General features: G+C 38.9%; 1 protein-coding gene across 2 annotated transcripts in view; it reads right to left on the minus strand.

The window, feature by feature from the left end:
- Positions 1 to 15,289, minus strand: part of LMLN (leishmanolysin like peptidase) — an 85,709-nt gene that overhangs the window by 38,377 nt on the left and 32,043 nt on the right. For both annotated transcript variants that reach the window (XM_059162971.1, XM_059162970.1), the window contains exon 11: positions 12,032 to 12,108. In XM_059162971.1, coding sequence (XP_059018954.1) covers positions 12,032 to 12,108 — 77 coding nt within the window. The remainder of the gene's footprint in view (positions 1 to 12,031; positions 12,109 to 15,289) is intronic.

A 15,289-nucleotide genomic window follows, 5' to 3' on the forward strand; every position in this document is an offset into this window, starting at 1 on the left:
ATCCCAGGACCCTGAGATCATGACCTGGGCAAGGCAGAGACTTAACCCACTGAGCCACCCAGGTGCCCCAGTTCCCTGGCAAATTTAATCAAAGCCTAGGAACCTACTTTTATTAGTTTTTCTTTTTCAAGATTTTATTTGTGAGAGAGAGAGAGAGAGAGAGAGAGAGAGCATGAGAAAGAGCACAAGCAGGAGGAGTGGCAGAGGGAAAGGGAGAAGCAGGCTTCACGCTTAGCAGAGAACCCAATGTGGGACTCAATACCAGGACCCTGGGATCATGACCTGAGCCAAAGGCAGACACTTAACAAACTGAGCCACCCAGTTGCCCCTTTCTTCTTTATTCTTAATAATAAGATTAGTTTACAAAAACTATAAAATTATAAAAAATAGATTCTTACCATATATACACACACGCACACATACACACATATATGTATATATATATTTGTTTGAGAGACAGTGAGAGTGTGCACATTCATGCTAGAGGTTGGAGCAGAGGGTGAGGGAGAGGAGGGGGGAAGAATCTCAAGCAGTCTTGGTATGAGCCTGATGTGGGGCTCAATCTCATGCCCCAGATATCATGACCTGAATTGAAACCAAGAGTTGATGCTTAACTGACTGAGCCACCCATGTGCCCCAGTTTCTAAACTTTTCATATTATATCGGTGGTCCCTTTAGCATTACCAAAACAGTACATAAAAACAAAGGCTCAAAGGCCAAGGGAATGACAAGAATTTTTCTCTCCATTCCGGCTACCTTCCCACAAAATAAAAATTTAAAAAGGAGCATCTTCAAAACATTCTCTTCTTTAAATTTTAATTTAAAAAATTTTTAAGATTTTATTTATTTAGGGGTGCCTGGGTGGCTCAGTGGATTAAGCCGCTACCTTCAGCCCAGGTCATGATCATGGTCTCAGGGTCCTGGGATCGAGCCCCACATCGGGCTCTCTGCTCAGCAGGGAGCCTGCTTCCTCCTCTCTCTCTGCCTGACTCTCTGCCTACTTGTAATCTTTCTCTGTCAAATAAATAAATAAAATCTTTAAAAAAAGAAAAGATTTTATTTATTTATTTGAACGAGAGAGCACATGGGGAGGCGGACGGAGAAACTGAGATGGAGAGAGAGGGAGAAACTGAGAGACACTGAAGACATGAATCTCAGCATTCCAATAACCAAAATGCCAGCAGCCTCTGCAGCTATAACATGACTTATGTTAATCAGTTAACGTAGGTCAAGTTGTCCAGATAGTAACAGATGCCCTCAGTATTGCACACTAGCAGTCATTTTAGCAGTGCTTAGATTAGCCACTCCTTCTCCCTATGGATAAAATGTAAAGTAATAAGATTTCCTTGGGAATTAACATATCTAATATAGGTTGAGTACAGAGCATACTATCAGCACTATGTCACTGAATCGCCAGCTAAATACTCCACCTACATTTCTTGAAACCCTCCTGATACCTTCTTTGCAGCTCTTCCTATGCTATGAATCCACAGTTATTAAGCATTTCTTTCTTTGTTTAATGATAAGCCTCTACCAGTGAATAAACAGACACAGCTCCTCCCTTCATGAAGATTATAATCCAGTGGGGAATTCCTGACGTTTTTTTGTTTGTTTGTTTGTTTTTTTAAAGATTTTTATTTAGGGGCGCCTGGGTGGCTCAGTGGGTTAAGCCGCTGCCTTCGGCTCAGGTCATGATCTCAGGGTCCTGAGATCGAGTCCCGCATCGGGCTCTCTGCTCAGCAGGGAGCCTGCTTCCCTCTCTCTCTCTGCCTGCCTCTCCATCTACTTGTGATTTCTCTCTGTCAAATAAATAAATAAAATCTTTAAAAAAAAAAAAGATTTTTATTTATTTATTTAACAGACAGAGATCACAAGTAGGCAGAGAAGCAGGCAGAGAGAGAGGAGGAAGCAGGCTCCCAGCTGAGCAGAGAGCCCGATGCGGGCCTCCATCCCAGGACCCTGGGATCATGACCTGAGCCGAAGGCAGAGGCTTTAACCCACTGAGCCACCCAGGCACCCTTCCTGACGTTTTGTTTTAAAACAAATGATGGGGGGGGGCGCCTGGGTGGCTCAGTGGTTAAGCCGCTGCCTTCGGCTCAGGTCATGATCTCGGGGTCCTGGGATCGAGTCCCGCATCGGGCTCTCTGCTCAGCAGGGAGCCTGCTTCCTCCTCTCTCTCTCTCTGCCTGCCTCTCTGCCTACTTGTGATTTCTCTCTGTCAAATAAATAAAATCTTTAAAATAAATAAATAAATAAATAGAACAAATGATGCTTTAAAAAAAATTACAACTGGGATGAATGCTACAGAGATTAAGTATAAGCTGGTAATAGCAGCACATTAATAGGAAAACCTACATTAGTCTGGGGAATTAGGAAAGATCTGAGGAAGCAGTTTTAAGCTAAACCCAAAGGATGAGCTCGAGTTAGCCGAGGGAGCAGGGGAAGCACTGGAAAGAGAGTTTCTTAGGGGCATTAGAAGGTTGTGAAATCAATTTATTGTATCTTAACATTTATTTCTCATTCTTCTAAAAATCAATAAAATAGGGAAAAAATGAACTGAATTGTTGGTAGTAGGGTAAATATATTTCCACGAACTTTGGGTTAGCTTTGTATACAACAGCTAATACCTGAGGTGGTACCTACATGGGCCAAACACTTTACTAAGGACTTTACATGTATTAACTCACAAAACACTGAGGTATGTATCACATTTCCCCTTATTTTACAGATGAGAGAACTGAGGGAAAGAAACAGCAAGTAAGTAGCAAAGATGGGACTTGAATCTAGGGTTCTGGTTTCAATGTCAATGTTCTTTATAAAAAACTGGGATATAATTCATATCTTATAAAATTCACCCTTATAATGTATATAATTCAATGTTTTTAGTATATTCACAGGGAAGTACAACCATTACCATTACAGGCATATCTCCTTTATAACATTTTCCACTTTATAACATTTTGCAGATACTGTCTTTTTATTGTTACAAATTGAAGGTTTGTAGCAACCTTGTGTCAAGCAAGTCTACTGGCACCATTTTTCTGACAGCATTGGCTAACTTCCTGTCTTTGTATCACACATTGGTAACTTTCACAATATTTTGAACTTTTTCATGATTATTATATTTGTAATGGTAATTTGTGACCAGTGATCTCTCCGGTTACTATTGTTAATGGTCTTGGGGCACCAAGAACCACACCTATACAACAATAAATGTGTGTATTTATTTATTTATTGTGTATGTACTCCTGCACTGACTGTTCCCAGTCTCTCTCCCTTTCCTCAGTCCTCTCTATTCCCTGAGATACAACAATATTGAAATTATGCCAATTAATACCCTATGGTGGGCTGCCTGGGTGGCTCAGTTGTTAAGCATCCAACTTCTGATTTTGGCTCAGGTCATGACCTCAGTATCTGGGATCAAGCCCCATGTCAGACTCTGGACTCAGCGCAGAGTGTCCTTCTCCTTCTCCTCCTCCTCCCACTCATGCTCTTCTCTCTCTCAAATAAGCACATAAATCTTAAAAAAAGAAAATAACCTAATGTGGCCTTCCAAGTGTTCAAGTGAAAGGAAGAATCATGGGCACCTGGGTGGCTTAGTGGGTTAAAGCCTCTGCCTTTCGCTCAGGTCTTGATCCCAGGGTCCTGATATCGAGCCCTGCAGCAGGCTCTCTGCTCAGCAGGAAGCCTGATCCTCCCGGCACAACACCCCCCACCCCGCCCCCGCTCTGCCTGCTTCTCTGCCTACTTCTGATTTCTGTCTGTCAAATAAATAAACTCCTTTTTTTTTTTTTTTTTTTTAAGATTTTATTTATTTGCTTGACTCAGAGAGAGAGATCATAAGTAGGCAGAGAGGCAGGGGCGCCTGGGTGGTTCAGTGGGTTAAGCCTCTGCCTTCGGCTCAGGTCATGATCCCAGGGTTCTGGGATCGAGCCCCGCATCAGGCTCTCTGCTCAGCAGGGACCCTGCTTCCCCCTCTCCCTCTGCCTGCCTCTCTGCCTACTTGTGATCGCTCTCTCTGTCAAATAAACTCTTTAAAAAAAAAAAAAAAAGAAAGGTAGAATCAGATGTTTCTCACTAAATCAAAAGCTAGATATGATTTAGCTTAATGAGGAAGGCATGTCAAAAGCTGAGAGAGGCCAAAAGCTAGACCTCTTGCACCCATTAGATAAGCTGTGAATACAAAGGAAAAGTTCTTGAAGGAAATGAAAAGTGATATTACAATGAATACATGAATAATAAAGAAAGTAAACAGCCTTATTGCTGATAATGAAGAAAGTTTGAGTGGTCTGAAAGAATTCTACTGTGGGTAAAATGCTACCAAACAGCATCCCATGCTATAGAGAAGTTATTCTTTAAAGGAAGAGTCCAACAGTGTGACGAACTTCATTGTCTTCTCTTAAGAAATTGTCACAACCACTTCAACCTTTACTGCCCACTGCCCTCATTAGCCAGCAGCAATCAACTGACTGAGCCACCCAGGCACCCCCTATTTTTAAATTATGGCATGTACATTGTGGGGTGCCTGCTGGTTCAGTCAGTACAGCATGCAACTCTTTATCTCCAGGTCATGAGTTCAAGCCCCACATTGGGTGCGGAGATCACTTTAAAAAAATAAAAAGTTATGTACGTTGTTTTTTTAGATATAATGTTATTGCACACGTAACAGACTACTGTATATTTATATGTACTGGGAAACAAACCAAAAAATTCATATGATTTGCTTTAGTTAGTTGAATGGTGTGGAACCAAACATGGTATTTCTTTAAGGCAAACCTACATCTAATTTCATAACATTTACAACACCCCTCAAAAAACTATGTCCCGGGGCGCCTGGGTGGCTCAGTGGGTTAAGCCGCTGCCTTCGGCTCAGGTCATGATCTCAGGGTCCTGAGATCGAGTCCCGCATCGGGCTCTCTGCTCAGCAGGGAGCCTGCTTCCCTCTCTCTCTCTGCCTGCCTCTCCATCTACTTGTGATTTCTCTCTGTCAAATAAATAAATAAAATCTTTAAAACAAAACAAAACAAAACAAAAACTATGTCCCCATAGTAATCACTAATAATTACTTGTGATCTCAGGGTCAAGAGATCAAGCCCTGTGTTAGGCTCTGCACTCATTGTGGAGTCTGTTTCAGATTCTCTCTCCCTATCCCTCTGCCCCTCCTGCTTGTGCTCTCTCTCTAAAATAAATAAGTAAATCTTAAAAAAGAAAAAAAAGAAAGAGATACTAAAGTGGCTATACCATTTTGCAATCCCACCAACAATGAATAAGAGTTCCTCTTGCTCCATGTCTCTGGCAGCAGATGTTCCAGATTTTGGCCATTCTCATGGGTGTGTAGTAGTATTTCATTGTTATTTTAATTTGCATTTCCCTGATGACCCTTTTTTTCCCCTGCTTTTTCTTTAATACGATTGCCATCTTCCCTGATATATAATTAGGTGCCTTCCTAATGACACCAAATCTACTTTTCTGTTGCACCAGATAGCATCCTAGGATAGAACTCTGATTACCAGTCATGTTCACAGAGTACTGTTCTTACATATAGTACAGCTAACTCATGGTTGGGCCATAATTAATGGATAATGGTCTTTTCAAAAAATGGATTAATGTACATATCTCAACCACATTAAATTTTAAACTTAGAAGTTCACAAACAGGGGCACCTAGGTGGCTCAATTATTGGGCATCTGCCTTCAGCTCATGTTATGATTCCAGGGTCCTGGGATTGAACCCCTTGTCTTGGGATCGTGCCCACTTTCAGGCTCCCTGATCAGCGGGAAGCCTGCTTCTCCTTCTCCCTCTCCCCTAGCTTGTGTTCCCCCTCCTGTTGTCTCTCTCTCTGTCAAATAAATAAATAAATCATTAAAAAAAAAAAAAACTTAAGAAAAAACAAAAAAATTCAAAAGAGTTCACACATAGTCTATTTCTTTCCTATAGTTGCTATCACTCCAAATTATAGTTTTGAAATCCAGAAGTGGGAAGAATCCTATTGTTGATGCTTCTTTCTTTTTTCCCTTCCTTCCAATCACCTTCTCTTCCTGTTTTATTTCTCCTTCCTTTCCCTTTTTCTTATTAAGATGAAAAGAAATGGTTTATTAAGGAAATCAAAATACAGTAAACATAAAAAACTTAGAGTAATTACAAGTTCTTATTTTAAGATTTATTTATTTATTTATTTGACAGAGAGCGTACAACCAGGGGGAGGAGCAGAAGAAGGGTTGAGGGAAGCAGGCCCCCTGCTAAGCAGAGAGCCTGATATGGGACTCAATCCCAGGACTGTGGGATCATGTCCTGAGCTGAGGGCAGATGCTTAACCAAATGAGCCATCCAGGCGCCCTATAAACTCTTTTTGTAATGATGTTAAAATTACTGACAAAATATTTGTCATTAAATAAAACATGGAGCATTTCTTCATATGCTTATCTATATACCTTTTTTGGTGAAGGGTCTGTATAGCTCTTTTGCTTGTTTTTAATTGGGTTGTTCATTTTCTTATTGAGTTTTAAGACTTTTTTTTTTTAAGAGTTTATTTGTCAGAGAGCAAGAGAGAGGGAGAGCAGGAGCAGGGAAAACGCAGGCAGAGAGAGAAGCAGGCTCCCTGCTGAGTAAGAAGCCTGATGTGGGGATTGATCCCAGGACTCTGGGATCATGACCTGAGCTGAAGGCAGATCTCAATCAACCAAGCCACTCAGGAGTACCTTGAATTTTAAGTTGTTGTTGTTTTTTTATATATTTGGGTAATAGTCCTTTATCAGATGTGCCTTTTACAAATATATTCTCCCTGTCTCTAACATGTCTCTTCATTCTCTTGACTTCATCCCTTTTATGGCTGAATAATATTTCATCGTATGTATATACCACATTTTGCTTGTCCATTCATCAGTTGATGAACATTAAGGCTTTTCTACTTTTTGATTATAAGTAAAGTTGCTGTGAATATTCATGTCTGGGTTTTTATGTGGACATGTTTTCAGTTCTTTCAGACAGATAACTGGGAGTAAAATGGCTAGATCATATGGTAAATCTCATTTAACTTTTTGAGGAACTATCAGTCTGTTTTCTAAAGTGGCTGGATCATTTTATATTCCTCTTAGCAGTATATGAATTCCAATTTTCCCACATCCTCATCAGCATTTGCTATGGTCTTTTTTATTATAGTCATCCTAGTAGGTGTGAAATAGTATCTTGTTGTAATTTTGATTTGCATTTCCCTAAGGACTAATGATGCAGAGAATAACTTCATGTGCTTACTGGCCATTTCTGTATCTTTTTTAGAGAAATATCTATTCAAATCCTTCACATATTCTTAAATCAGGTTGCCTTTTTATCATTGAGTTATAAGAATTCTTTATATTTTCTGGGTACTAGATATAATATTAGATAGATTATTTGCAAATATTTTCCACATTTTGTGAGTTGCCTTTTCCCTCTTTTGATAGTACCCTTTGAAGCACAAAAGTTTTTAATTTTTTTTTTAAAGAATTTATTTATTTATTTGACAGAGAGAGATCACAAGTAGGCAGAGAGGCAGTCAGAGAGAGAGAGGAGGAAGCAGGCTCCCCGCTGAGCAGAGAACCCGATGCGGGACTCGATCCCAGGACCCTGGGATCATGACCTGAGCCGAAGGCAGTGGCTTAACCCACTGAGCCACCCAGGCGCCCCCAAAAGTTTTTAATTTTGATGAAGTCTAATCTATCTAATATTTCTTTGTTTGCTTATGCTTCTGTTATCATATTTAAGAAATCACTGCTGGGACACCTGGGTAACTCAGATAGTTAAGTACCTGCCTTCGGCTCAGGTCATGATCCCACCATCCTGGGATCAATGCCCTGCATCAGGCTCCCAACTCAGTGGGGAGTCTGCCTCTCCCTCTCCCTCTGTCGATCCCTCTGTTTGAGCTCTCTCTCTCTCATATACCTAAATAAGTTTTTTTTTTTTTTTAACCTAAATAAGGTCTTTTAAAAAATTACTGCTTAGGGCGCCTGGGTGGCTCAATGGGTTAAGCCTCTGCCTTCAGCTCAGGTCATGCATGATCCCAGGGTCCTGGGATCGAGCCCCACATCGGGCTCTCTGCTCTGCAGGGAGCCTGAGTCTTCCTCCCTCTCTCTCTGCCTACCTCTCTGTCGGATTGGGATCTCTGTCTGTCAAATAAATAAATAAAATCTTTAAAAAAAGTTACTGCTTACTCCAATATCATGAAGATTAATACCTAGGATGCTAAGAGTTTCCTAATTTAAATTCAATTAACATATAGTGTATTATTAGTTTCAGAGGTAGAGTTCAGTAATTCATCAGTCTTATAGAATACCCAGTGCTCATTACATCATATACCCTCCTTAAGCTTCATCACACAGTTGTCCCATTCTCCCACCCTCTTCCACTTGAGCAGCCCTCAGTTTGTTTCCTATGATTAAGAATCTCTTATGATTTGTCTCCCTCTCTGGTTTTGTCTTGTTTCCTTTTTTCCTCTCTTCCCCTATGATCCTGTTTTGTTTCTTAAATTCCATATATGAGTGAGATCACATGATAATTGTCTTTCTCGAATTGATTTATTTTCCCTAGCATAATACCCTCTAGTTCCATCCATGTCATTAAAGATGGCAAGATTTCATTTTTTGATGGCTGCATAATACTCCACTGTATATATATACCACATGTTCTTTATTCATCCAGCGATGGCTAGCTGGGCTCCTTCCATAGTTTGGCTATTATGGACATTGCTGTTATAAATATTGTGCTGCAGGTACCCCTTCGGGTCACTACATTTGTATCTTTGGGGTAAATACCCAGTAGTGCAATTGCTGGGTCATAGGGTAACTCTATTTTCAACTTTCTGAGCAACCTCCATACTGTTTTCCAGAGTCACTGCACCAGCTTGCATTCCCACCAACAGTGTAAGAGAGTTCCCCTTTCTTCCCATTTCTTTTTATTTTATTTATTTATTTATTTATTTATTTATTTATTTATTTATTTGACAGGGAGAGAAAGAAGAAGGGAAGCAGGTTCCCTGCTGAGCAGAGAGCCTGACAAGGGGCTGGATCCCAGGACCCTAGGATCATGGCCTGAGCCGAAGACAGAGTCTTTAACCCGCTGAGCCACCCAGGCACCCCCCTTTCTTCCCATTTCTTGGTTGGATTATTTGTTCTTTGTGATCCAGTCATTTTTTCAGTAGGATGCTCTTTAGCCTCCATGTATTTGAGTTCTTTCTAAATTTCTTCTTATGATTTCAGTTCAAGTTTCAAAGGAATGTGGTGTGAAAATATGCAGGGAATGATCCCAGTCTTTTGGTTCTGGCTGAGACCTGATCTGTGACCCAGTATGTGATCTATTCTGGAGAATGTTCCATGTACACTCAAGAAGAATGTATATTCTATCACATTAGGATGGAATGCTCTAAATATATCTGTCCTGTGTCCATGTGGTCCATGTGTCATTCAAAGCCCTTGTTTCCTTGTTAACCTTCAGCTTAGATGATCTGTTCATTGTGGTGAGTGGGATGTTAAAGTCCCCTACTTTTATTTATTAGTATCAATGTGTTTCTTTAATTTTGTTATAAATTGGTTTATATATTTGGCTGCTCCCATGTTAGGGGCATAAATATTTGTAATTGTTACATCTTCTTGTTGGACAGACCCTTCAATTGTGGTAATAGTTTCCTTCCTCATCTCTTACTACAGTCTTCAGTTTAAAATCTAATTTCTCTGATATAAGGATTGCTACCCTAGCTTTCTTTTGCTGTCTAATAGCATGATAAATGATTTTTATCCCTCTCACTTGCAATGTGGAGGTGTCTGTGGGTCCAAAATGAGTCTCTTGCAGACAGTATATTGATGGGTCTTGCCTTTTTATCCAATCTGATACCCTTTGTCTTTTGATTGGAGCATTTAGCCCATTTACATTCAGGGTAACTGAAAGATATGAATTTAGTGCCATTGTAATACCTATAAGTGACTGTTACTGTATATCGTCTCTGTTCCTTTCTGGTCTATGTTACTTTTGGGGTCTCTCTTTGCTCAGAGAACCCCTTTCAATAGTTCTTATAGAGCTGGTTTGGTGACTGCAAATTCTTTCAGTTTCTGTTTGTCCTGGAAGCTTTTTATCTCCCCTTCTATTCTGAATCACAGCCTTGCTGGATAAAGTATCCTTGGCTGCATATTTTTCTCATTTAGCACTCTGAATATACTAGTCTATCCTGGCCTGCCAGGTCTCTGTAGATAGGTCTTCTGCCAGTCTACTGTGTCCACCCTTGCAGGTTATGGACTTTTTATCTTGAGCTACTTTTAGGATATTCCCTTTTCTCTGAGATTTGCAAGTTTCAGTATTATTTTGAGGAGGGTTCTCTGTGCCTCTTGGATTGAATGCCTGTTTCCTTCCCCAGACTAGGAAAGTTCTCTGCTATAATTTGCTCCAATATACCTTCTGCTCCCACTTTCCTCTTCTTCTGGGATCCCAGTTATTCTAATATTGTTTTACTTTATGGTATCACTTCTCTCTGAAATTCTCCCCCTTGTGATCCAGTAGTTGTTTATCTCTCTTTTCCTCAGCTTCTTTATTCTCCATCATTTAGTCTTCTATATCACTAATCCTCGCTCTTGCCTCATTTATCCTAGCAGTTAGAGCCTCCATTTTTAAAAAGATTTATTTATTTATTTATTTATTTATTTATTTATTATCAGAGAGAGAGAACACACAAGCAGGAGGCATGGCAGGCAGGCAGAGAATGGAGCCCGATGTGGAACTCAGTCCCAGGACCCTGGGATCATGACTTGAGCCGAAAACAGACACCTAACTAACTGAGCTACCCAGATGTCCCAGAGCCTCCATTCGTTAACTGTTTCTCATTAATAGTCTTTTAAATTTCAACTTGGTTAGATTTTAGTTCTATCATTTCTCCAGAAGAAATTCTCTAGTGTCTTCTATGCTTTTTTCAATCCCAGCTAGTATCTTTATTTATAATTGTTATTCAGAACACTAGTTTTACAATCATACTTATGTCCATACTGATTAGGTCCCTGGCCATCAGTACTGCCTCTTGTTCTTTTTTTGAGGTGATTTTTTTCTGTCATGTCATTCTTGCAGAAAGTGGTCACTTTTCCGTTTGTAGAATTGCAGCAATTCTTTTCTTAGATCTCCACTTGAGTTCATAGGCATTCAGAATTACTTAATAGCTATCTAGCTGAACTCCTAGAACAAAACTAAGGTCTCCTACTCCTCTACCATCTTGGACTCTTTGATTCTAAGAGTTTTATAGTTTAAAGTCTTATATTTAAGTCTTCAATCCATTTTGAGGTAATCTCTGTATATCATATATAGTAGGGTTTATTCTTTTGCATGTGGATAACCAGTTATCCCAACACCATTTGTGGAAAAAATATTCTTTCATCACTGAATGCTCTTGGTACCCCTATCAATATCTTTGCTCTTAACACACAAATAATTATCTGTGTGTGTGTGTACGTACGTATGTGTGTGTACACTTTGGTCATCTTTCTTAACTGTGTGATTATGTTATTAAAAATAAACTTCTAAAGAATATTTGTGAAGCGCCTTTGGGCAATAGAAAGGATCATTTAAAATGTAGTGAGATAGATACGAAAAAACTACTATGGTAATCCAGGCAAAAGATAATGGTGGCCTTGATAAAGGCAGTGGTGACCAAAAAAGTAGACAGATTCCAGGAATATTAAAGAGCTAAAAATCACGGACACTTTTGATTGATTGGATGTAAGAGGTGGGAAGAGGGAGTTGTCAAAGATGATTTCCAGGTTTCTGGATTGATAAATAATAATGTTTTCTACTGAGAGAAGCAACTTAGTTAACCTATATTTAAGTCTTATGGATTTAGGAAAGTTAATTTCCATGTCTATAACTTTAAAATATTGCCATATATTTAGAAACATCTGGCTATATTACCGTTGTGGTGCCCCAGAAAAAGGAAAAATGCCATAAAAATCACCACTGCCATGATTTAAATTCAATATTCATTTCATTTTAATAAACAATGCATGTAATATTCTCATAGCTGTCTTACCCAGTGTCTTCCATTAATGCCAGAGTGATTCGAGAGAAGACTCGGTTCTGGGTGTGAGAACCAGTCATTGCTTCATTCTGAAAATCAACAGATTTTAAATTAGAAGACTAGACCTCCTAAAACTCTCAATAATTTCCATTATTTTGATGTATATGTAAAATGTCTCAAGTGTGAAAGGCTGACTTATTCACTTAAACTAGTGAAATATAGAAACCTTCTTTAAAATAACAAGGAAGTTTAAAGAAAGATTTGCTTTCTGATTTAAATATCTACATTGTGTACAGTTTCCTAAAATGGCAGATAACCACCATTTAGGACTCTGACGAAAATGAAGATAAATATAAGCAAACAGAAATACTGTAAAAATATTACCCAATCTAGACAAAGTAAAATGAGTGGTTGAAACAGATGCCCATAAAATATTGGAAGGGATGGTTTATTTGTCTGAATTTTTTAAAAAATGGTTTTATAACCCTCAATCTTATGATCACAGAAATATACATTAACATGCAAAGCAAGTATCACAAAATCATAGGATCAAAGAGTTCTATGAGGGACCTAAAATGTCATCAAGGTCTACTATCTACTCAATGTTTTTATTCACATCCTAAAATTCCTACAACAACTCTGAGTATTCTTCAAATCCTTATGCTGAATGCTGGATGGTCACCTCAAGTACTTTAATATCATTAAAAAAAGTAGTTCATGGGGGCACCTGGGTGGCTCAGTGGTTAAGTGTCTGCCTTTTGCTCCAGTCATGATTCTAGGATCCTGGATCAAGTCCCAAGTCAGGCTCCCAGCTCAGCAGGGGCATGCTTCTCCCTCTCCTGGCCCCCCACTCATACTCTCTTGCTCTCTCTCTCTTTCTCTTAAATAAATAAATAAAATCTTTAAAAAAAATTAGTTCAAAGACACAAAGTTGATTTCAGAGAAGGCAGCTGTTGATGAAATTAATACTCTCAAGTTTCTACTGCAGAGTGAATAAATTTTCATGTGTGACTAATCTATGGTTTTCTAATGGGAATCACTTGGGAAATATGCTTAAATAAAATTTAAAAAATTAAATACCCATGGGAGAAATGAATATAATGTGTCTTTCATAAGTTTCTATCACTATTGATTTATGGTCACCTGATAAGAATAGTCAGCACAAACATTAATTTCACTCTTTTGTAAGCCACAGTTTGGAACTTCCCCATGTGCACTGACTCTTACGGGGATGTCCCTTACAGAGATCTGGAAGTTATATCTATGGAACTGTTAAAACAAACAAACAAACATATATTAATTCTTATTTGGGACATAGTACTTCTAAGCCAGGCTGGTTCTTACATCCCTCTGTTATGGCCTTATGCTCCTGTATTTGAGCTGGAGTAGGGTGGGGGAGAGGCATGGATGACAGTCCCTAGTCTGCTGTGTGGAGCACAAGAGAAATGCCTGACTTCTGTCATGCTCCCATGCTGCACATTCTTTCCTGTATCCTTCTAAGTGAATCTTTCTTCATTGTGGCCTGTTAGGTCTTATGAGCTTAAATGCTGCTGCTTCTTCGTTTTGTTTTTTGTTTTTAAGATTTTATTCATTTATTTGACAGAAATCACAAGTAGGCAGAGAAGCAGGTAGAGAGAGAGGAAGGGAGGCAGGCTCCCCTGAGCAGAGAGCCCGGCAATGGGCTCGATCCCAGCACCCTGGGATCATGAAGGCAGAGGCTTTAACCCACTGAGCCACCCAGGGGCCCCACTTGAATGCTTCTTTAGTTGAACCTAAGAACACCCACTGGAATGCCACTCCTGAAAGGTATCACAGATATAAATAAACTGCTCACCACAACATTTTAATTTTTTGAAAGATTTTATTTATTTGAGAGAAAGTACGAAAGACAGTGAGCACAAGCAGGGGGAGCAGCAGGCAGAGGGAGAAGCAGACTCCTCACCAAGCAGAGAGCCCAATGTGGGACTCAATCCCACAACCCTGGGATCATGACTGGAGCTGAAGGAAGATGCTTAACCGAGTCACCCAGATGCCCCATCACAACATTTTTAAAATAAAAAATTTAGGGGTGCCTGGTTGGCTCAGTTGGAAGAGTGTGCAACTCTTGATCTCACGGTTTTAAGTTCAAGCCTCACACTGGGTGTAGAGATTACTTAAAATCTTAGAAATAAAATAAAATTAAATTAAAATATTTAAAACATTGTTGCTCATTAACATAGGTCTATTGTTACATTTCATATAATACTATGTAATTGTTAAATCATGTTGGTTTATAATGACTTTTCCCTGGATTTTAGTATTTTGTGGAACAAAGCAATAGCAGTTAAATATAAAATACACTAAGACAGCTAAACACAGCCAACTGAGGAATGCTGGTACTATGCATGACCCATTCACTCCATGTTCTTCCACTTGGTTCAATATGACCAGAGGCTCTGTTTTAAAAGTGGTTATTGCCTGGCTCCCTCTAATTTTGTACATGTTAGGCTTGCCCCCATTACTCAATTTATAGCCTTCCTTACAATTACCATGGCTTTTTGTTGTTGTCTAAGGTAAAGAAATACTATAGTAAATACAGGAGCTTACTTACTGGAAATATGTTTAAAACTGAGCTAGTACTTTTATTATGACTTACTGCTTTTCTTAGTGGTATGTTATTTGTTTTTTCCATGAGTCTTGTTATTTTTAGTGTTTAATTTTGAAGAAAGAGTTTTTTTAGGAAAGCATACATTACATTATAGGAGGAACCCTGTACTGCTTGGAAAGATGTCAAGATACATCATTAAGTGGAAAAGAGTTCACAAATGTATGACTCCATTAAAAAAAAAAAACTGTGTGTTGGTGTGTATATCTCTACATTTATATAACATTTCTGGAAGGATATACAAAAAATTTAAATAGTGATTACATCTTAAAGTAGATCTGGAGCACTAAGGGGAAAAGGAACTTTAAGTTACCATAGGTTTTTTAGTATATATAGGGTCCACCTTATGGAAAAGCAAGGGAAGTAAGTGGAAAAGAGGAGGAGGACTTATTTTAGTGGCTACCTATCAAACATTTCAAGTTTTAAAAAGAGACAAGAAGTTAACTAACAAACAATAATCAGGAAGGACAGTTAAGATTCATTCTAGTTCATTATTGAACTTATTGACCTTGTTAAGGGGGAACCAAACAGAAAAAAAAGAGAAAAATAATTTTACTTCATAACCCATTATACTGTTTGAATAACCTGAATAAGAATTACTTTTATTTATTTATTTTTAAAGTTTT

Source organism: Mustela lutreola, chromosome 2 (genome assembly GCF_030435805.1).
Source record: "Mustela lutreola isolate mMusLut2 chromosome 2, mMusLut2.pri, whole genome shotgun sequence".
Lineage (NCBI taxonomy): Eukaryota > Metazoa > Chordata > Mammalia > Carnivora > Mustelidae > Mustela > Mustela lutreola.